Source organism: Elaeis guineensis, chromosome 4 (assembly GCF_000442705.2).
Source record: "Elaeis guineensis isolate ETL-2024a chromosome 4, EG11, whole genome shotgun sequence".
NCBI lineage: Eukaryota > Viridiplantae > Streptophyta > Magnoliopsida > Arecales > Arecaceae > Elaeis > Elaeis guineensis.
This window is the reverse complement of record NC_025996.2, coordinates 1107326-1131188: the sequence shown is the minus strand read 5'-3', so window position 1 is coordinate 1131188 and position 23863 is coordinate 1107326. Positions and strand designations below refer to the sequence as shown.

At 33.6% G+C, this 23863-nt stretch overlaps 1 protein-coding gene and 1 long non-coding RNA gene across 3 annotated transcripts; one reads left to right on the top strand and one right to left on the bottom strand.

Moving 5' to 3' along the window:
• Positions 1-6336: 6336 nt before the first annotated feature.
• LOC105044288 (23 kDa jasmonate-induced protein) lies at positions 6337-7807 on the bottom strand. Of its 2 annotated transcripts, XM_010922110.4 has the most exons (3): positions 7668-7807; positions 7057-7525; positions 6337-6789 (listed from the first exon to the last, which is right to left on the bottom strand). In XM_010922110.4, the coding sequence occupies exons 2-3, from the start codon at positions 7513-7515 to the stop codon at positions 6595-6597; spliced, it is 654 nt and encodes a 217-aa protein (XP_010920412.2). In that variant the 5' UTR covers positions 7516-7525; positions 7668-7807; the 3' UTR covers positions 6337-6594. The 2 variants fall into 2 exon arrangements, with proteins under 2 accessions (XP_010920412.2, XP_073111366.1); XM_073255265.1 differs by having other exon boundaries at positions 7057-7741.
• A 1646-nt stretch (positions 7808-9453) lies between these two features.
• LOC140856836 (uncharacterized) lies at positions 9454-9684 on the top strand. The gene is made up of 2 exons (XR_012140435.1): positions 9454-9529; positions 9582-9684. It is a non-coding gene; the product is annotated as an uncharacterized lncRNA (long non-coding RNA).
• Positions 9685-23863: the final 14179 nt, after the last annotated feature.

The window sequence follows — 23863 nt, the reverse complement described above, 5'->3', positions numbered from 1 at the left end:
GGGTTTTGCATGATTCGATGGCAAGAATTCAGATTTTTATACAAAGAATTCATGTTATCATCACTTTATTAAAAAAAATTGATGAATAGTATTCTTTAAAATGAAAAAAATCCCAAAAAATCAGGCTAAACTCTAATTAGACAAAAATCGGAATTGCATCTAATAAGATTTCACAAAATTACAAGGAAATTGTTATATATTGTATAACCTAATTCTTTCATCTATAAAAAGGATGCAACTATTAAATTTCTACAAAATAATAACATATTTCTTTTTTTGGGTTTAATTTTCAAAAAAAAATCTGCAACAAAAATGATATGCAAAGAAAGATCAAAACAGACACAAATATCCAAAATTCCAAAAAAAAAAATTCAAGTGATGTGAGTACCTTCATTGATGCCATTATTCAGTTGCAATCTTGAGACTTCAAAAAGAGAAGAGGACTGTTGGGTTTTCCTTTAGAGCGGATCTTTTAATTAAAATTTTTTTTGTATATATATCTTTCTAAATATTTAAATTTATATGAATATCTTTTTAAAATTAATATTTGTATATGTACTCTCATAAAATACTTGTTTTACATATATTTTTTTTCTTATTTTTTTGCATATAAATCCATGTCATTTAACGTTGTTAAAAAATTAATAGTTTAAAATTTAAATGATTAAAATATTTTTATTGATACATATGCAAAAAAAAAATTTATAAGTTTATATATACAAATAGCAATTTCATGAGGATATTCGTGCAAATTTTAATATTTAAAAAGATATACATGCAAAAAATTTTAATTAAATTTTTATCTATTTTATCTAGATTGATTCAGATCCTCTTACTCTAAAATGTAGTAACATATTATATAATATAACAATACGATGTCAATATTATATAATATTTTATATATTAAAATATTATATTATTATTATATTTTTATATAAGATGGGATGATTATGTCCATCTTATAACAACGTGATATACCTTATACACTTCATAAAGATATTTTTGATAAAAATTTTTAAAATAAAATATAATAAGATTATAAATTCTTATTGTTATATAATGTCCAAATCCACAATCATGTCCATTATATGCAAATATACAAACTATTCATCTAATATCAGATTTAGATGTTTTTCTTAGAATAATATCATTATACATTAGAAGAAACATAAATGGTTACGATCTATCTATCTTCTACATAAAATAATTTTAATCTATCATTTGATAAAAAGATCATTTTTTTAATGTAAATTAATAAATTAAATAAAATTATTATTTTAGCTGTATATGTTAATTTTTTTCTATTAGAATAAGAAAAAAATTAACGAACCAAGAGAGGTATATTTATGTTAAGGGTTTTTTGCATATATATCCTTTCAAATATTCAAATTTACGTGAATACCCTCATAAAATTGCTATTTGCATGTATATCCTTATAAATTTTTTTTTTTGCACATCTATCCATAAGGATATTTTAGTCATTTTAATTTTAAATCGTTAATTTTTAACGATGTTTGATGATATGAATATATATGTAAAAAAAGATGTTTTATGAGGGTATACATGTAGATATCAATTTTGAAAAGATATTTATGTAAATTTGAATGTTTGGGAGAGTATACATATAAAAAAAATTTAATTAATACAAAAATAGTAGAGGAATTTCAAAATGGATGGTTGGATGTTTTAGACGCAATCTTGACCATCCTTTTTTTTAATATTATTTTTTAGTTTTAAAATTAAATTAAAATTTGGCTTTTACCACCCATTGTCAATTTCAAAAGTTTAGGGTTTAACATAGATTTTAGGTAGAAAACGATGTCGTTTGTTATTCTATTTCATCAATATCATTTACTGTTGACACATGCAAGGCACATGCCAACTAATTAAACTAATCTATTTTTTATTTTCTTTTTTAAATATATAAAAAATATTGCTCAATTATTATTATTATTATTTTCTAGGTATGAAGAAAATTTAATTAGTGATAATCCCATAAGGTAGTGCACAAGTTAATTAAAATTGTTCAGTCTGTATGTTTGTAACGCTTTGAGGATAATCACTGTTGTGGTTCTAATAATGTCGAGGGCATCAATAGTCCCACATCGATTGTTAGTTAAGGAGGATTCGTGCTTATAAGGAGAAAAAAATTCTTCTCACGTGAGGCGCCTTTTAAAGAACGAAACCATAAGGCCCATGGGCCAGAGCGGACAATACCTCACGTGACGGGTTGAATTCTTGTCCGCAACAATGACGCACCAGATAGGAGTCGAGATCCATCTCGATTTCCTACAATCGAGATCCGCTTCGGCTGACTGTGGGGCTTCTCGGACTGTACACATTGGAGTCCCCCTTGACTGGGGGCCTTTGTTGTGGTTCTAATAATATGGAGGGCACCAATAATCTCACATCGGTTGTGAGTCAAAGGAAACTTGCGAGGAAAAAAATTTTTCCACGTGAGGCGTCTTTTAAAGGGCAAAACTGTGAGACCTATGCGTGAGGCGCCTTTTAAAGAGCAAAACCGTGAGACCCATGGATTAAAACAGACAATATTTCACGTAACGGGCCAAATCTTTATCCGCAACAATCACTATCACTACATATGCTCTACATGTAACTTTTTTTTATTATTATTTTTTGAATGATCAGAAGTATCCTTAGGCTTTGCGTGATACTAAACTTTTTCTCTGAGTGATCTCAAGGACACACTCCCTCACATCAGGCTGATACATTTAGGAATTAATTCTTAGAGTGTTCTTTAGAAGAGTCGAACCTAAATCGAAAAGGAAAGAGATCTCCTTTCAAGGGAGCAACATCTTTTTTCTTTTTATAATCTCTCAAGGTCTTTAAATCAAAATGTAAGCAATGGAACTCATTAACTATTTTATTTTTGAATAACAATGAAATTCTCTATGTATATATAAGACTAAGTCCAAAAAAAAAAAAAACTTTTGTGATGAACCTATGTCATAATTGTGTCAACTATCTAAATTCTAATACGACCACCAAACACCCAATTTTCGGCTTGCCATTTATAATATACACAATCTAGGTAACAGGTTTAGGCTCTTGCTCATTTCTTTCCTAGCATTGTACGTAGTAGAACTATTTATAAAATATGAAAATAAGTTAATCATTTCTTTCCATGGCTGATGGTCTTTTTTTCAAGTCCCCTAATTTGATTTATTGACGCAGATATCAGGCTAGGCGCAAGATTTTCTTTTGTTTATCTAATTTTCACAACTTCTATTATATTTTTTGCATCTTAAAACAGTGATTGGCTTAGGATTTTTCGTGCTAATGAATTTTATATATATATATATATATATCTGTGTGCGCGCGCGCGCTTGTATTTATTAATTCTAGGCTTAAGCAGGTGGTCTTGTTGTCTTAATTTGATTAACAAATCTGGGATTTGAAAGGCTTAGTGCATCAATTTCCTATCTCATACCATGCGTTTGAGTTTGTCATCTGATGATCCTATATATGTGCCCAATTTTAGGTATCGACTCCTATATTCACTCATTTATGAAGGCATAATTAATGAATCGAAAATGCATTTCATAAAATATATTCCAAAACTTTTAAATGTTAGTCACATGGATAACATTTAGTGTGGATGCATGTATTGATCTAACATAGCAGATCCTTTTTGATTGGCCAGTTAAATGACTGAAAAAGAGAAGGAATTAAACCACATTTTAAGGTTCAAAGGTACAAACTCAAAATCAGTCAGATTGCAAAAGGGATGAAAAAAAAAAATACTATATAAGAAAATGGAAAAAATACATATTCCTCAAGAAAATATATAAATCACATGAACAAGCATAAATCAATATCAAAACATTCATAGTAGTCACGCAATTAGGTGACATACGAACAAATTCATTCACAAAATTACTTAAAATAAAAAGGTAATAGGATTACCTCTAAGCGTGAAACCCAATTGAAAAGCATAAAAGCTTGACAGCAGCTGGTCCAAGCTTCAGATCTGGTCCACTCCTAGCAGCCCAAAAGCCTTTTAATCCCAACTCCAAGCCCATGTTGCAATCTAAATATGGGGAACAGCCCATGTTCCCTTTTTTTTTTCCACGTTAAACACTCTGCCTCTCTTCCCCTTTTTATAGGGTAAATATCAATTTGCCTCCTGAGGTTTAGGCGCACGTTCAGTTTGCCCCCACAGTATGGGAAATAAGGATTTGCCCCTTCGGGGTTCATTATGCGTCGATTTTTACCCCTTACTGCTAGTCTCACTCAGTATTCTGTTAATTTTTGGGTGACATCAGCATTGCCACGTCATAAGATTGAAAATATTGCAAAAATACCCTTTTGGCTTCATTCTTTGAAGATTTAGCTTAATTTTTCTTTTAGCTATAGAGTGACAAACAACAATCAACAGCCCCAATCCTACCAGGCCTCTCACTCATCACTGTGCGCCAATGGGCCAATTTCTGTGGATATTTCAATCCATGAAATAAAAGAAAGGAGTGGAAAGAACAAATAGGTCCATACCATTCCCGTTCCCAGATAAAGATCAAACAGTGAATCCTGTTTCAAAATTAGAGCAGCTCCTGCCTGAAAGGCGACATGTGAATACTTCCCTGCTCCTTTTCAGGGATTTCTTGGACAAGTAGATCTGTGGTGATAAAAATATTAATAAAAAAATATTAACTAATGTAAATAAAAAAATTCAAGTTTGCCAAGGCCCATTTTTCTTGGTGAGCCCATTAACGTATCTCTCTTTCTTTAATCCCAATTTATTTTTTTATCATGTTATTACAGAATTATTAAAAAAAAAAAAAATCTCTGGTGCCTACCATTTTTCACATGGTAGAGGCTGGGTGGCGAGTGAGATACATGTGATTGTGCATGTCTGAATTTGGTGGTTTTAAAGATTAGGCCTTAAATATCGAAATCCATTAATACTACCCAAGGGACATTACAAAATTAGGAGGCCCAAACAGGTGAAAACAAAACCCAAGAAAAAAAAAGAAAAAAATTACAGAGGAGAAACGGGCTTAAAGGCCATTTTGTTAACAAACAAAATTAAATAATAATAGTAATAATAACAACAAACTATGGAATATATGGATAAAGAAACAAACCAACAACAAAGTGAATTTAGCATATATGTCAAGGGCCGGTCGTATCTACAAAATGCAGTTACAACGTGTTGACCAAGATAAGGAATAGAAGAAGTGGCTGAAACTAGGATGGACACTTGGACCACATCCATCGTCTAAAGTTGGACACTTTTGCTTAATGAAATATAAGACGAATGGCTCATTTATAAGGGTCCTTAACCAATCAAACACAGCAACAACTCTTGTCTTCAATGTCTCCGCGCCTCCTATCAATGGCTCCATGCCAATTTATCGTAGTTTGTAGCGTTTGTAGCTCCATACTTGAATTTTATTACTTTTAATTTGTAATCAATATCCCTTTGGTGCAATAAAGTTTATTTCCGTCAAGTGAATGTTCTTTTCGTGTTAATTGCTTGGTGTTATCTATCTTCCATCATTTAGCATCTCCTAAGTTGTGAGTATTCTCAATTCCATTTTACTGAATGTACTTTAAACTTATTGCTTGGTGCTCCATCTCATTTCGCGTTAATTTTTTTATTCGGTTTTTCATCAGATTGAATCAATTTTTACACTTACCGCTTGGTGTGCGGCTGACGTCACGGTCAAAGTGTTCGTTTGATGGTTTGTTTACTCTTTCAGTCGAAAATAACCTTTTTGCCAAGGCACTAAACAAAATCCTAAGACGAAACTACCCCAGTCGCTAACAATCATTTGATCAAAATCTATCACAAGGTGCTCAGACTGTAATATCGTCATTGGGTCTGGTTGCTTTGCATGACCGACTTATAATGAATGACTACAATTACGACCAAAGGCCGAGATCACCAGGTCAAACACTGTAAGCCTAGTGCATACCCTCATCCACGAAAAAAATATTCATTGCAACGATAGTGTCATATCAAATTTATAACAAATCAATGAAAATCTTTATATTTCATCGATTGTCATGTATTACATTGATTTTCGTAAATAATACTCTATACTATCTCATGTATTTCATCTATTTTTAATTTTTTATTGATTTATTATAACAGTGACATGATATCACCGTTACAATGAATATTTTCTCCTCATCCACAGCACGCACGCACCTCATCTCAGCAGATTTGCACCTTTAATTGAAATCGTGTTAGAAACAAGGATAACCTACTGTTTTAGCACACCAGTTCGTTCGCATGAGGGGTGTTGGTCGAAATAGTGTCGAGAGTTAAGATAACAAATGATAATAGTTGTCGTCACTAATAAGATGAGCAATTAAATATCAAATTTGATATCATTCGGAAAGCGCACTAATAACATTATAATTTTTTTTAGTGCAAAATAATATATTTTATTTATTTATTTATTGAAACATACGTATGTTTCTATGAGCAATAGTACACTTGCATGGTAGAAGAAACTGGACAGAAGCACCTTCCAAGCTATGCATAGTCACATCTCTTCGACGCAACTATGATATTATTACCATTACGGACTTCCAGGGAGGAAAAGCAGCACGCACCAAAAGTCATCAAAGTCCCTCAGCATTTTCAAGTGTGAGGATTGCCTGCAATATGGGGGAAGTGCTACTACCAGTTGCAACAGTTGAGACGCATCCATTCCACGTGTCACTGTGGGTAAGGCCAGATCCTTCCACCTTATCTTGTATGTAATTCCAGTGGTCATTATCCTCATAGTGTCGATATTCACGAATTTCGGTGTAGACCTGCATGCATGCGTGCACATTTAGTAGATTTAATTATCCAAATTAATTTAATTTTAGACAATCCAATATAATTTTTGAGCAATACATTCACATGAACACAAGCACATAATCAGAAGTTGATCATCTATGAACGAATAAAAATTGTATATTTATGCCAATAACCATATGACATAATAATACTTGTGACACTGCAATGTATTGGAATTACTTGAAGACTTTAGATTCAAATCCCAATGATATATATATATATATAGTTTGCATACTTACAGTGTTGTCATTGCCCCATCTGTTCCATGGGTTGGACCAGCCAAACATCCAGTCACAGGTTGTTCCACCTTCATTCTTGCCACGATACACAACAGCTGCAGATGATCCAACGGCAGCTCCAGAGGTATGCACGTGCAAATATGCACCCCATTGACCATTATCTATTTGTTGCGGGTATGGGGACTCCCCAATGTGCCCATGCCAGTCATGGCTCAAAACAAAATTCAATGTGCCTCCGGTAGCATTATAGACCAAGCAAAGGGTAGAGACTCCGTTACCATACCTTTCTTTGAGATTCTCCACAAATTTCCGAGCATTCACATCCTTGTTCCCAGCATTTTTCATGTTGAGAGCCACTGTTGCCCTATCTGTGGCCGTGATTACCGGTTTGTCCTTGTACTCCGGCAGTCCGCGTAATGTTTGGTCGGTGATCGGGTTGCCGAACACGTTGCTTGCCATGATGAAAACACTGATGAAAACACTGATTAAACCCCAAATATATGTTTTTATTGCGTACACTTATATTGTTGTATTAAAACTTGCTTCCTACGTATTGGCACTACTCTAAAATTTAGAATACAACTCCCAAAATATGGCTTGCAGAAACTTACAAATTTGGAAAACTAGCAGTGAAGCGACGGACTTCTTCTGGGATGACAACTGAAAATAGAAAAAGATCAGTGAGGTGATGCGCTCCTCTTCTTTGGTCTCCCTTTTATAGGGGATGGAGTCTGTAGTCATTAATTTGTGTGATGCATTTTGTAACATAAAATAATTAATTAATTATGGACCGACTGTTTTGGCATTAATTGTATATGAAATTGGCGCACATGACTTTTGTCTTGCATATGCACGAACATTTATGGATCAACGAAGTCTTATCATTATTATTTTTCAATAAGATATATCGTATGTGACAAAATTAATATTAAATTAATATTTTATTATATCACGTTAATATTTATGACTTACAATAAAAAATTTTATCATTATTACTTTCCAATAATTTATATCACATCTGACAAAATTAATATTATATTATTATATTATTATATCACGTCAATTTTTATGCCCCATGATATTGAGATTTTATTGTTGTTATTTTTCAATGACATATATCACATGTGACAAAGTTAATGTAAAATTATTATATTATTATGTTACGTCAATTTTTATGATTCATAACAATAAAATTTTATCATTATTATTTTTTAAAAAAATATATCACATGTGACAAAATTAATGTTAAATTATTATACACGATGACAGTGAAATTTTATCACAATTATTTTACAATGGTGCATGTCACATGCGATAAAATTAATGTTAAATTATTATATTATTGTGTCACATCAATTTTTGTTGTCCGAAATTTTATCATTATTATTTTTCAATGACGTGTATGATAAAATTAATATTAAACTATTATATCATTATATCATATATGACAAAATTAATATTAAATTATTATATTATTATATCACATCAATTTTTGTGGCTCATGACAGTGAAGTCGTCTTTCAACATTAAATACGCCTAACGCGGACACAGCAAGTTGACGAAATAACTCGTGGATAACATGCTCTCAATGGACAGCTAAGTCTTATAGTCATCCAATATCACATGCACTTAATGAGGACACGTTAGGTTGACGAAGTGACTCGTTGTAAGATGCTCTCTAAATTGACAGCGAAGTCTTATCGTCTTCTAATATCAAATGCATCTAATGAGGACACGTTAGGTTGACGAAGTGGATAAGATAATTTCTAAATTAATAGCAAAGTATTACCGACTTCCAATATTAATTGTATCTAATGAGGATACATAGGTTGATGAAGTGATTTGTGGATAAGATGATTTTTAAATTGACAGCGAAGTCTTATCATCTTTCAATATCAAATGCATCTAATGAGGATGCGTCAGATTGCTGAAGTGACTCGTGGATAAGATATACTCTTGCATCTATAGAAGCATCAATTGCTATGGTAAGCGGTGTATACTGGCCACTACAAAAATGATGGGTTTCAGCAACAACAAATTTTCAGTAAATTTAGATTGTATCAACGATTCATTTTTTTTATCATTGGCTATACAATTTAAATACCGTTGTCAAAACCCAATTTTTTGTAGTACCAGTAACCATGACTACAATAAATTTCGTGACCTTAATATGGCGTCTCACATAGGAAGAGACCGGAGAAATAAATCAGTCAATAGTTATGTATGGTTTGTGAATAATATAAGCATTTAGATAGGTTATACACTTAAGTATTTCATATTGTGTTATGTTTTTTAATATATCTATCCTTTCACTAAGTTGTGTCTTCTAAATGCAATATAATTTCGATTTTATTTGGCTAATTTATCATTTATTGTTCGGCCATCCATCTTAAGACATACCTTCTATGATAACCTTTATTTTTTGGTATATGATAAAGGTGGCAGATGAGCAAGTCGAATTGGATCATTTCAGGTTACAAGTTGGATGAATTGAGTCACAATGAGTTTAGTTGCGATCATTTCAGGTTACAAGTTGGATGAATTGAGTCACAATGAGTTTAGTTGCGTCATAAGTCGACCCATACATCATTCATTTTTTTCAGAAATATTGATTTAAAGGATTGGATTTTCTAGCTGCTGACTTTGTCGGAACAGCAATTCAAGCGAGTCCCGTGCCTCCTTGGTGGAAGCCAATCCTAGAAGATGAGACGACAAAATTAGGGTGTGATGTTTTTTGGTAGATAAAATTAGGGTGTGATTAATGCATGCTTCAACCAAGTGATGGGTTTTCTTAAGACAAGTATTTTGGTTGGGTGGAATTCAGCATTCGTCCTCAACTAATCAATCTGCTCAGGGTTTTTGAATGAGAACACAACAGAAATTAGCCAAAAACAGAAACTTAGATCACGACTACTAAATATAGAGTCTGAAAATCTGAAATTGTACTACATTTCTCTTTACTTCGATGGTAATTGAAGAAAGTATTCTCAGATTGGTTTCTTACCATCTTTCTGTCAATAACATTCCATGCATACCTTAATAAAAAAGGATGGTTTAACCTCCCGGTTCATTAACAAAAAAAAAAAAAAAAAAAAAAGGTATTTTGGTTGGGAGCCTGGGTTGTATAATATTTCGGTGGAATGGCTTTTGAGGGTCCAAGTTTTTATCCTATCAACATGTGCAACTTAATTAGCACTAATAAGTCTGATTTCAATTTGGTCTTTCCACAAGACGTAGTTAGATCCATCTAATTTGATAAGGATAAATAGAGCCATGGAGGTGAAGGTGCAAAGAAAAATGCAACTGAGACAAGGAAGAAAGATGGTGAAGCAGAATTCAGAGAAAGAGAACACGTAGCAGCGGAATTGTGAGTAATGCTGTAATAATCCCTTTTGAATGGACTCCAAGTTGTATTGGGTAATGCTATAGTAATCCCTTTGGGAAGATGGATGCTATACTCATATTGATTTGAAATCATACAACTATATATTATTTTGGTATTAGTTGTATATGAAATTGGCGCATTTGACTTTCGTCTTGCGTATGCATAAATATTTATGGATGATCGGAGTCTTATCATTATTATTTTTCAATATATGATAAAATTAATATAAAATTAATATATTATTATATCATATCAATATTTATGATTTATAATAAAAAATTATCATTATTTTTTTAATGATTTATATCATATTTGACAAAATTAATATTAAATTATAATTTTATTATATCACATCAATTTTTGTGCCCCATGACGGTGAGATTTTATCGTTATTATTTTTCAATGACATATATATCTCATGCGACAGAATTGATGTTGAATTATTATATTATTATGTCACATCAATTTTCATGACTCATAACAGTTAAATCTTATCATTATTATTTTTTAATAAAATATATCACATATGATAAATTTAATATTAAATTATTATATATTATGTCAAATCAATTTTTTGTGACCATGACAACGAAATCTTATCAGTATTATTTTACAACGATGCATGTCACATGTGATAAAATTAATATTAAATTATTATATCATTGTGTCACATCAATTGTTGTGGTCCGAAATCTTATCATTATTATTTTTCAATGGCGTATATCATATGTGACAAAATTAATATTAAACTATTATATCATTATATCACATCAATTTTCGTGGCTCATGACAGTGAAGTCGTCTTTCAACATTAAATACGCCTAACGCGGACACAGCAAGTTGACGAAATAACTCGTGGATAACATGCTCTCAATGGACAGCTAAGTCTTATTGTCATCCAATATCACATGCACTTAATGAGGACACGTTAGGTTGACGAAGTGACTCGTTGTAAGATGCTCTCTAAATTGACAGCGAAGTCTTATCGTCTTCTAATATCAAATGCATCTAATGAAGACACGTTAGGTTGATGAAGTGGATAAGATGGTTTCTAAATTAATAGCAAAGTCTTACCGACTTCCAATATTAATTGTATCTGATGAGGATACATCAGGTTGATGAAGTGATTTGTGGATAAGATGATTTTTAAATTGACAGCGAAGTCTTATCATCTTTCAATATCAAATGCATCTAATGAGGATGCGTCAGATTGCTGAAGTGACTCGTGGATAAGATATACTCTTGCATCTATAGAAGCATCAATTGCTATGGTAAGCGGTGTATACTAGCCACTACAAAAATAGTGGGTTTCGGCAACAACAAATTTTCAGCAAATTTAGATTGTACCAACGATTCATTTTTTTTATCAATGGCTATACAATTTAAATGCCGTTGCCAAAACCCAATTTTTTTGTAGTACCAGTAACCATGACTACAATAAGTTTCATGACCTTAATATGGCTTCTCACATAGGAAGAAACTGGAGGAATAAATCAGTCGGTAGTTATGTATGGTTTGTGAATAATATAAGCATTTAGATAGGTTATACACTTAAGTATTTCATATTGTGTTATTTTTTTTAATATATCTATCCTTTCACTAAGTTGTGTCTTCTAAATACAATATAATGTCGACTTTATTTGGCTAGTTTATCACTTATTGTTTGGCCATCCATCTTAAGACATGTATTAGATACTTTTTGTATGGGCTTACCTTCTATGATAACCTTTATTTTTTGGTATATGATAAAGGTGGCAGATGAGCAAGTCGAATTGGATCATTTCAGGTTACAAGTTAAATGAATTGAGTCACAATGAGTTTAGTTGCATCATAAGTCGATCCATACATCATTCATTTTTTTCAGAAATATTGATTTAAAAGATTGGATTTTCTAGCTGCTGACTTTGTCGGAACAGCAATTCAAGCGGGTCCCGTGCTTCGGTGGAAACTAATCCTAGAAGATGGGACGACAAAATTAGGGTGTGATGTTTTTTGGTAGATAAAATTAGGGTGTGATTAATGTATGCTTCAACCAAGTGATGGGTTTTCTTAAGACAAGTATTTTGGTTGGGTGGAATTCATCCCTCGTCCTCAACTAATCAATCTGCTCAGGGTTTTTGAATGAAGAACACAACAGAAATTAGCCAAAAATAGAAACTTAGATCACACACTACAAAAAAAAATTGAGTTAGCGACTATTTTTTGCCGACGCTTTTTGGAAGCATCGACAGATTTCGCTGACCTGCCGACGTTTTTAAAAAGCGTCGTATTTCAACGATGCTTAAAAGCGTCGTAAAATTTCATCATTTTCAACACCGACGTTTTTAGCAAAAGCATCGTTAAATAAAGAAAATGCCGATAATTTTTTGCGTCATTATTTAACGACGTTAAAAAGCGTCGTTAGGTTCGATTAATACCCCCCATTCTTCCGTGCCCTAATCTATCTACCGCCGTCCCCTCCTATCCATTTCTCCATCTCCGTCGACCCCATCTCCGTCGATTCTCCACTGCCGGTGCCGCATCCGCCGTCCACGCCGCACCGCCATCCGCCGCTCCTCTCTGTTGCCGCGTCCATCCATGCCGCACCCGCGCCATCCATGTCGTACGCCATCCGCCTTTCTCGAAGCTACCCCACCGGCCCTCCTTCCCTCCCGACGGCCATCTTCGCAGGTCCAAAAGGTTGAGTCATATTTTTTTCTCTTTTTACGGCTAGTTTTTTTGCTTTATTCATTGATCCCTCGGCTTCAGAACCATTATTTAGATAAGAAAAGGAGTTTTTTTTGCTGCTCTTTTCAATAGGGAGTTTATTTTTAAGGAAGCAAATTTGCTGTTTTTAACATCGCCAAATCAACATAATGACCAATTAATCTTTTAATTAATCTTCCTTTCCATCTTCTCTGGTCCTTGGATCATGGATTCCGGCTAGATAGTCACCGGATTTGGTTGGGAAAAGGAATGCTCTGTTTTTGATTTTTAGTTCCCTATTTGAGGTCTTGTCAGAAAATGTGGATTTAACAGGACTCTACCCACCGGTCCATGACCGCGACGAGCCTTTCCTCGTCCCAGTGTTTGTGTTAGGCCGATCGCTGACTCTGGTTAGTGTTGAAGCCGTCTTCTAGTTGTTTCGAGCGTCGCCGGCCTGATTAGTTGTTTCCGCCATTGCTGGACGACAGACTTCCTTCCCATTGTGGAAGGCTGTCACCACCACTCTATTCCATGTTAGTAAAGAGAGTCTGATGGACCATTTAGTCCCATGTTTCCCTTCTCTCATGCTCTCTTCCTCTCTCTAAGTTCCCTCTCTTTCTCACCCTGATATCCATCTCTCTCTTGTCCTGGGGACCTATCTCAGCTCTTATATATCCTGGGGATCTAATTTTTCATAAAAGTATTTTCTGGTTTTTTGGTAAGAAATAAAACTATTTTCCGGTAGACGGGCTGGATCCTCTCCAAGAGTAACGGGACTTAGAATTTTTATTTTAAATAATCATGACTGAAATTCTTACAGAAATATAGTTCAGAATATTAGAGTCCGAAAGTGAGTTTTAGAATTAGTTGGGTTAGATTGGATTAGTTGGATTAATTTAACCAACAAAGAGACAGAAGGAAGAAAGAGATGAGGAGAACGCCGCGTGATTCTTAGAGGGTTTGTCTTCATATCTACGGGTGTTAATCTATCTGGCAATGCATGTAATCTTTGCAATTCTTTATAATGATTCTTCACAAGTCTCACGTAGATTTATCTTTCTAGTACAGTGGTACATGATAAAAAATTGTGTAGGGAAGCCATATTAACCCTAATGTTTTATGTGAGGCCAAATTAGAATGATGCCTTGTCAGCCTGACATAGAAAAGATTCTCTTGCCTGCCGTTGGAAGATAGCAGTATCCCTGAACTACCAATAATTTCTTAGTGCCATGCTATGCTTTTGTCCTAATAAGGCTACAAGATTTGCTGTTGAAGTGCATGTAATATTGTGAGCCTGGAATCTTTTATAACTAGTTTGTTTTACCAGCATTGATGCCTGGTGATGCTAAGCTGATAGGCATGCTATGTTGCTTGAGTGCTAAGTCATGCATATGACCCGGAACTGTGGATGGATGGCCTTTGTTGCCACGGACAAACCTGTGTAATCTTCATTATAGTCGGGGACTATTTGTGGGTGGAAGTGAAGCGTAAGAATTCATTATGATAAATTGTTAGGTATTATATTGTATATCACCTTTAATATTTCATATAGCTAACTTAGAAATACTTTTTGAAAATGTGACTAGCTGACACAAGATAAAAATTAATACTAGTTGAAAGTATACATTAGTAGCTCGATATTAATTTGTATCTCATCTTTATTTTTCATAATGATACCTTAAAAATACTCCTTGAAGATGTGATTAACTGACAAAGAAAAAAATACTTGTTAAGAGTATATCTTTGTTGATTCTTTTGTTATTTGATTGCCATCGAATAATTATCTAATTTAGTTGTTAAAAATTTATGACACAGTGCATAATATTTAATTAACATGCACGAGACTTGGGTCTCGGCCTTGCGCGCTCGGATCTTTAGTCCCAGTTGGCACCGAAGGCATCCAGCCCTATGCGCTCAGGCCGATGAAAGATGTCGAGCAATGTTAATTATGAATTAATTTTAAAAAAAATTACATTGCATAGAACCATAGACCCGTCTTTTGATTAATGTACATATTCTATTGTGTCCGTACATTTATTTATTTTTGTATGGATAAAAGAATTATGTACATTGGTCAATTGATTGTCCAGTATGGACAGTTTAGAAAATGTGAGTAATTCTATAGGTCATTACAATAATTAAATGGTATGCTGAGGGTTCGAAAAAAATTTCGGATGGTATTTTTCTTTTGTTCTCCCGTATAAATAACAAAAAATACTGTCGAAATTTTTTTCAGCACTTGTTGCATATCATTTGATTACTGTAATTGACCTATAGAATTAATGTATTTTCTGAATGGGATAGGACCTTCTTTACCTATTAGTTGATGATAGCTGTTATTTTTTTAGATTTTATGAAATGACTGATATTTTTTACTCATTGTATTAATATAGATTGTATAATTTTTCTTATTTTTAGATAAGTTGCAAGTTTGGTCATTTTTATCCTACAATGGACAAAAGTTGGATAAATAAATCAAGGAATAGTAAAGAATATTTAGATGGAGTTTATGACTTCATTAAATTTGGTATGGAGAAAAGTAGTTTGAATGAAAAGATTTTATGTCCATGTCGGAAATGTGTAAATAGTTCTTCTTTAGATCCATAAATTGTTGAAGAACATTTGGTATAGAATGATTTTGTAAGAGGTTATATCGACTGAATTTTTCATGGAGAATCTATGTTGCCATCATCATGTAACCAATCCCTGACTCATTTTGGATCCACTAGCCTACAAGATAATTCTGTAAGAGATGATGATATAAGGGGTTTGATCACAGATGCTTTTGGACTTGGTGTTCAAAATTTAGGAGAATCCAGTAGTATACAAGAAATAGTTGGGATGTTTGATGGATGTACACATACGGAACGTATGCATGTTGAGGAGCCTATACATACATCTAATGATGAGATAGCTCATTATCACACCTTAATGAAAGATGCAGATGAAGAATTATATCCGGGTTGTACGAAATTTTTTAAGATTTTTTTTTATATATTTATTTTATTTAAAATATTTGAATGGATAGTTTGGGAAGAGTTTTACCATGCTGCTCAAGTTATTAAAGGATGCATTTTCAGAAAGCACTCGTTTACCACCATCGTATTATGAAGCCAAGAAAGTAGTAAAAGAATTGGATCTTGGATACGAAAAGATTCATAGTTGTCCGAAAGATTGTATGTTATATCGGGATAAAAATGTTAATCAAGAGTCATGCAATGTATGTGGATCTTCAAGATGGATAACACAAAAAGAAGATTGAGACGATGTACTGAATGAATTGGATGCAACACAAAGTAAAAAGAAACCGGCAAAGGTATTGCGTTACTTTCCTCTTATACCTAGATTGAAAAGGATTTATGCATCATCAAAAACAGCTTCATCAATGTGATGGCATGATGAATGACGTACAAAGGATGGAATGTTGAGACATCCAACAGATAGTCTTCAATGGAAAGCATTTGATGATAGGCATCCTGATTTTGCCTCTGATGTTCGCAGTGTTAGGTTTGGCTTAGCTTCTGATGGCTTCAATCCATTTCGGATCCTGAGTTCTACCTACAGCACTTGGTCAGTCATTTTGATACCTTACAATTTGTCACCGTGGATATGCATGAAACAATCATCACTTATCTCGTCAATAGTTATTCCAGGAGATAAGAGTCTAGGCAATGATATTGATATTTTCCTACAGCTTTTAATAGAGAGATTGAAACAGTTGTGGGAGGGTGTTGATGCATTTGATGCTTCCAACGGCCAAACATTTAAACTACGGACAGCTTTGTTATGGACTATTAATGATTTTCCAGCATATGCCAATTTATCTGGCTGGAGTACAAAGGGACGAGTCGCACGTCCTTATTGTGGAGATTCAACACATTCAATTTGATTAAAACATAGAGATAAATTTTGTTACATGAGACATCGTCGATGGTTGGAAACAAATCATCCGTTTCGATTTCAGAAAATTTTGTTTGATGGTACTATAGAATTGGGATGTGCTCCTATTCCACCTTCTGGAACTGATGTTCATAGACAAATGGATGGCATCAATTACAGCTATGGTAAGCACTCAAAGTCCTCTGAAAAAAGAAGAAAGAATGATGTTGAAAGCTCAATGCATGAAGGGTTACCAGAGGAAGTCAGTATCAGTACTATAGATGCAGAGGTATTTCAAGATCCAGACAATTATTTCGAGGATGAAAATAAGGAAGACACACAGATAGCATCTACACAACAGCCCAGTAAATATTTATGAAAAAAATGAAGTATCTTTTTTGACTTATCTTATTGAAAACATAATCTTATTCGGCACAATCTTGATGTCATGTATATAGAGAAGAATATTTATGATAATTTACTTGGAACATTTTTAAACCTTGATGGAAAGAGCAAAGATAACATGAAGGCGGATTTTGATTTAAAAGAAATGGATATCTGACAGAAATTTAATCTTAAAATGCTTGCTAATGGTAGAATTTATGTGCCTCTTGCATGTTACACAATGTCTGCTCGAGAAAAAGATAATTTTTTGGGAGTTTTGAAAAGTATCAAGGTACCTGATGGATATGCATCAAATATTTCACGATGTGTGCATCTAAAAGATCGAAAACCTTCAAATCTTAAAAGTCATGATGGTCACATATTGATGTAAGATATTTTTTCAATAGCTTTAAGATCGTCATTATCGAAACAAGTTATTGCAATTGTACTTCGATTATCGTCATTCTTTAAGGCATTATGTTCCAAAGTTATTGATCCTCGAGAACTTGATCAGTTAGAATCCGATATTATAATTACACTTTGCCAGATAGAAAAGATTTTTTCTCCTAGATTTTTTACTATTATGGTACATCTGCTCATTCACCTAACTTCAGAAGTTAAAGTTGGTGGACCGGTACATTATAGATGGATGTATCCTATTGAGAGGTATTATTGCAAACCTTAAATCTTTTGATAATTTTATTAGAAACAACAGCATACTGATATTTTAATAAATATTTAATTCCTGAAGGTATCTTGTGCGTCTTAAAGATTATGTGCGAAATAAAGCCTATCCCGAAGGCTCGATTATTGAAGGATATATTGCGGATGAATGTTTGACATTTTATTCCAGATATCTTCAAGGTGTAGAGACTATTTTTAGTCAACCTCAACGGCATAATGACTTTGTGGAGAATGCAGAACTGTATAAGTTCTTAACTGCTGAAAAATTCTTGGGAAGAGCTGAAAGTATTGTACTTGATCAAAAATCCTTAGCACAAGCACATCGTTATGTGTTACTTCATAGTGACATAATATCTGACCATCACAGGTTAGTATATTTAAGGCATGATATCAAGATTTAAATTTTATATTAGATATAATGTTCTAAATGATATATTTATATTTTATGCAATAAATTTTTAATTTATCAAAGATGAGCCAATCATAATATTCATCCTAATGCAAGGATTGAACAGCGATGGTTGGTCGAGTTATTCTCTATATGACTTTCGAATCAGATGTGATTTATATTTAATTATGGGATACATTAATTTTTGATACATATTTAATATCAGATAACTCAACAGCACTTCATCATATCATTTTTTTTTAGGTGTCAAAGATGATGGAGACAAATAATTCAGATGAACTAATAGCTCTTGCTCGAGGACCTAACAAGATTATGAATAGATATAACGGTTTCATAATTAATTACTTTAAATTTCATACTAGAGAACGGGCGAAATTTAGAAAATACAGAATAGCGGTGTTATGATGGAAGCAGATGGAAAATCCTATTATGGTGCACTTAAAGATATCTATGAGTTGAATTATTATGAAAAATTTAAAGTAGTATTGTTTAGATGTGATTGGATAGACATAAACTCACCAAAGGGTTTGAAATAAGATGCAAATGGATTTACACTTGTAAATTTTTCAAGGTTGATACACACTGGTGTGTTATTAAAGGATGACTCATTCATTTTTTCATCTCAAGCTCGTCGAGTATTTTATGTACAAGACGCAAAAGATAAAGATTGGTTTACTGTCATCAAAACAAAACCTAGAGACTTATATGATATGAAAAACCAAGTGGAGGATGATAACGATGACACTTATACACAATGTATGCCCTATAATTTTGTGCCAGCTGATGATTTAAATGCTACGACGACGTTGGTTAGGACAGAATTTGAAGGAAACACTACTGCTTGATTGTTACTGATAATAATTATTTATGATGTATATATTTTGCATTAATTATTGTGTTATTTTACTCCATATATTAACTGATTCTATATTTTATTTATATAAATGCTAAGTGACATCATGCATTGCAGGGGACGATATGCTGGTGTGCAGTTCCAGTTTTCACAGACAGAGGTCGGTACGTCTTTTTCAGCATAGCAGCCTGAGGCCAGTTCAACTGCACAGCATTCTGAGCCCTATCTTTCTTCATCATCAGCACAGCACGATCCTCCTGTTCATCAGCCAGATGATGAGATACACGTGCAGGATATATATTGTCTTTCATGTAATTTTATTTTTATTTTATTTTATGTATATTTATGATATAGTTACTTTTATGTATTTTTTGCATATGGATCCGGGAGAGTACGTCCCAAATGCGGACCCACAGTAGTACGAGATGTGTGACAAATGCGTGAGGGCGAGAGAATTATTGTGGAGTGCAATCAGCTAGGTCAGTCAATTAAGAAAGCTGTCTGCTTATTGACTTCATTTTTAGGGACTGTTGCTCGGAGGCCTCAACTATGTCTGTTGGGCTATGCAAAATGGAATGACATGCTTCCAACGTACAAAGTTGAGCTCCTCCGAGTTATAGAGGTAATGAATTGATATTCATACTGTATATTAATTGTTAATCACTTATATAATTTATTTTATTTAACTTTTTTTTTATAGAGCAAGTTTGTTCTCCCTCCATCCACTCATAATTTTGTAATGAAGTTTCTCAACCGCAAATGGAAAGAATATAGAGCATAATTAAAGAGGGACTGTATGAGACAGGGTATGACAGAGGAGGAGGTTGCTAAGAATTATCCTCCTGATGTACCCCCTCATCAGTGGATGGAGTTGGTTCATTATTGGTTCTCCGAGAGGGCACAGGTATATTATCTGCTCATTATCTTTTCTTTTAAATATTTTATAAAAATATTGATTTATATTATATATTATATATTATATATAACAAGTTTTTTACTTTATTTTACAGACTTATTCTGCTATTGGTAGAGCTGCATGAGCAACTCGGTCTGTTCCTCATACATCGGGGTTGAAGAGTTATGCACGACTCCGACAGGAGTTTGTATGTTCCTTAAACTTTCATAATTAACTTCTAATTTTTATGTTGAAATATTTATATAACTAATATCATTATGTATCATGGACCATGTCTGTATCATGATACTCATATATTTTTTTAAATTATTATAACTGTTTGCTTAAAATTGAAATTATTTGTATAGGTGGATGAGCATGGGAGGGAACCTGATAAAGTGAAGTTTTACCGGATGACTCATACTCATCAGGATGGTACTTTTGTTCGAGATGAATCGAGAGATTTATATGTACGGTATTATTAATATTTTATTTTTTATATTGATTTTAATTTAATTTTGTTAGCTATTAATGTATAACTCTTGTTTTCAAAATAAATACAGGAGAGGGCTACATCTCTCATTGCGGAACGTGATGACGAGTCTGCAGCATCTACGCAGCAGAGCCGTATCGAGGTCGAGGTGTTCACAGAGTTGATGGGACCAGAGCGCTACGGTCGAGTGAGGGGTTATGGAGTAGGAGTCACCCCCACTCAGTTATCTGAGGTTAGTAGATATACGCAGCATGCTGCAGTAGATGTTCAGGATTCACACGTCTGCAGATTCGAGGCAGAGATACAGGAGATTAGACAGAGTCGTGCCGCTGAGATGGAGGAGATGCGATAAAACCATACCGAGATGCAGGCCATGAGGAGATAGATTGATCGGCTTACATCTTTATTAGAGATGTATGACCCATCTCAGGTAAATACATATTATTAAATATATATTTTTATATTAATTTAATGATCTATATATTTTTATTTATAGATATGCAAATCAAACTTTTCATATATTTTTTTTAGGCTCCTGGCTCATCAGGCACCCGTCGAGACGGTGGCACGTCACGTGGAGACAGCGACGACCATCTGCTTGTAGATTGATATCATTTTATTTTTATTATAGTCTTATATTTATTTATATTACTCTTGATTGTAATGGATGATTAGTACTTTATTTTTATTTATATAAAATAATATCTTTTGGTTTGGTTAAATTTGTTATTGAAGTTTGCTTTTGGTGTGAATGGTAGTGATTGTACAGGTTTATATTTGAATAATTGATATAATTTTGTATAGGAATGTATGTATTCTTTTTTTATATATAAAATTTGTATATTTTTTTTTCTCTTAAAAAAAATAACGATGCTTATAAGCATCGTTAATAGAGCGTTTAACGACGCTTATAAGCGTCGCTAGTGACTTTAACTGCCGACGCTTCGAAAAGTATCTTCGAAAAGGGTGGAGGACGCGTTGTCATTAACGACGCTAAAAAATATCGCTAAATTTTAATTTTACAATATTTTAAAGCATCGTTAAAAAATATTGTGATACTTTTAAAAAGCGTCGGTGCTTTTCGTCTCCACTCTTACATAGACGATGCTTTTTGAAGCATCGTAAAGCTTATTTCCGATATTTATTAGCGTCGTAAAATATCTTTTATAGCGTCGTCTTTTAACATTTTCACTGTAGTGACAACTACTAAATACAGAGTCTGAAAATCTGAAATTGCACTACATTTCCTTTTACTTCGATGGTAATTGAAGCAAGCATTCTTAGCTTGGTTCCTTACCATCTTTTTGTCAATAACATTTCGTGCATATCTTAATAAAAAAGGATGGTTTAACCTCCCGGTTCATTAACAAAAAAAAAAAAAAAGGCATTTTGGTTGGGAGCTTGGGTTGTATAATATTTCGATGGAATGGCTTTTGAGGGTCCAAGTTTTTATCCTATCAACATGTGCAACTTAATTAGCACTAATAAGTCTGATTTCAATTTGGTCTTTCCATAAGATGTAGTTAGATCCATCTAATTTGATAAGGATAAATAGAGCCACGGAGGCAAAGGTGCAAAAAAAAATGCAACTGAGACAAGGAAGAAAGATGGTGAAGCAGAATTCAGAGAAAGAGAACAAGTAGCAGCGGAATTGTGAGTAATGCTGTAATAATTCCTTTTGAATGGACTTCCGGTTGTATTTGGTAATGCTGTAGTAATCCCTTTAGAAAGATGGATGCTATACTCATGTTGATTTGAAATCATACAACTATATATTGTTTTGGCATTAGTTGTATATGAAATTGGCGCACATGACTTTCGTCTTGCATATGCACAAACATTTATGGATGATCGGAGTCTTATCATTATTATTTTTTAATATATGATAAAATTAATATTAAATTAATATATCATTATATCATATCAATATTTATGATCTATAATAAAAAAATTTATCATTATTGTTTTTCAATGACTTATATCACATTTGACAAAATTAATATTAAATTATAATTTTATTATATCACGTCAATTTTTGTGCCCCATGACGGTGAGGTTTTATCATTATTATTTTCCAATGGCATATATATCCCATGTGACAAAATTAATTGTTGGGTATAAAATCCCCCCAGCCGAAGTTCGTGTTAGGAGTGACCACTCAGGAATTCTATCGGCATCCGACCTTCGGTGACTTCTCTCCTGCGGTCGAGTCTCCACAGTATTCTCGAGTTCTGCCGACGGATAAACCCCCACCAGCGTCGACCAGATTCTTCACGACTGCAGGAAGACTCCGTCCGGACTCCTACGGGAGCCGGACTTCACCCCCGATTTGAAGCGAAAATTTAATGCAGGGGCAAAATGGTAATTTTAAAACTTTTTCAAAATTACTATTTTACAGTAGAATTATTAATTAATCTCATTAATTAATACTAATTAACCCTACACTAGGATCTAAATATGATACAACAGCATGCATTTAAATTTGAAATTCAAATTTGAATCATTAAACATTTTACAGTACTGTGTTCAGAACACATCACCTTTTGCGGGTAGTCGATCGCCGCAATCTGATCACCGTCGGGGGGCTCTGATCATCACGTCATGACTACCCAAATGTCTGGCCTCTGCGGATCATCCACACGAAGCTCCCGTCTGATCAGCTCCTCACGAATGCTAGTTCGTGATTTCACCCTTTTGATGGCAGATGTTGATCGAACTCCTTCGATCGATGTGTGCCGACTTCTCAGATGCTCTGAATCATCTGCACAGTTGCTAGAGAGGTTGATGGATCTCTCCCTGAAATTTGGTGGACTCACGACACTCGTGGCACACCAATCTCACTTCCCGAACCCTAGGTAGAAACCCTAGGGTACACACCAAAAACCCTACGCCCAATTTTCTCTCTTTTCTTTCTTTTTCTCTCGGAAGGTTTTGGACCTTCACCTTACGCAGAAGCCTTCCTCACACCCCAAAGTTTCTCTCCTAAATTTTTTACGCACGTCCCACCTTTCTCCTCTTTTTAAAACAACGTCGAACGTGTCTTATCCGCGTGAGAGGATAAAGACAAGAGGTTACACATTTGAATTCAAATCAAATTTGAATTCAAACGAAAACCAACTTATCCCTATCCTTTTGTGCGT

Bases quoted from the DNA above. Each gene is read 5' to 3' on its own strand.
- LOC105044288 (XM_010922110.4), bottom strand. From the start codon at position 7,515: ATGGCAAGCAACGTGTTCGGCAACCCGATCACCGACCAAACATTACGC. The intron at 6,790-7,056 runs GTAAGTATGCAA...GCATGCATGCAG, and splicing joins GATGGGGCAATGACAACACT to GTCTACACCGAAATTCGTGA.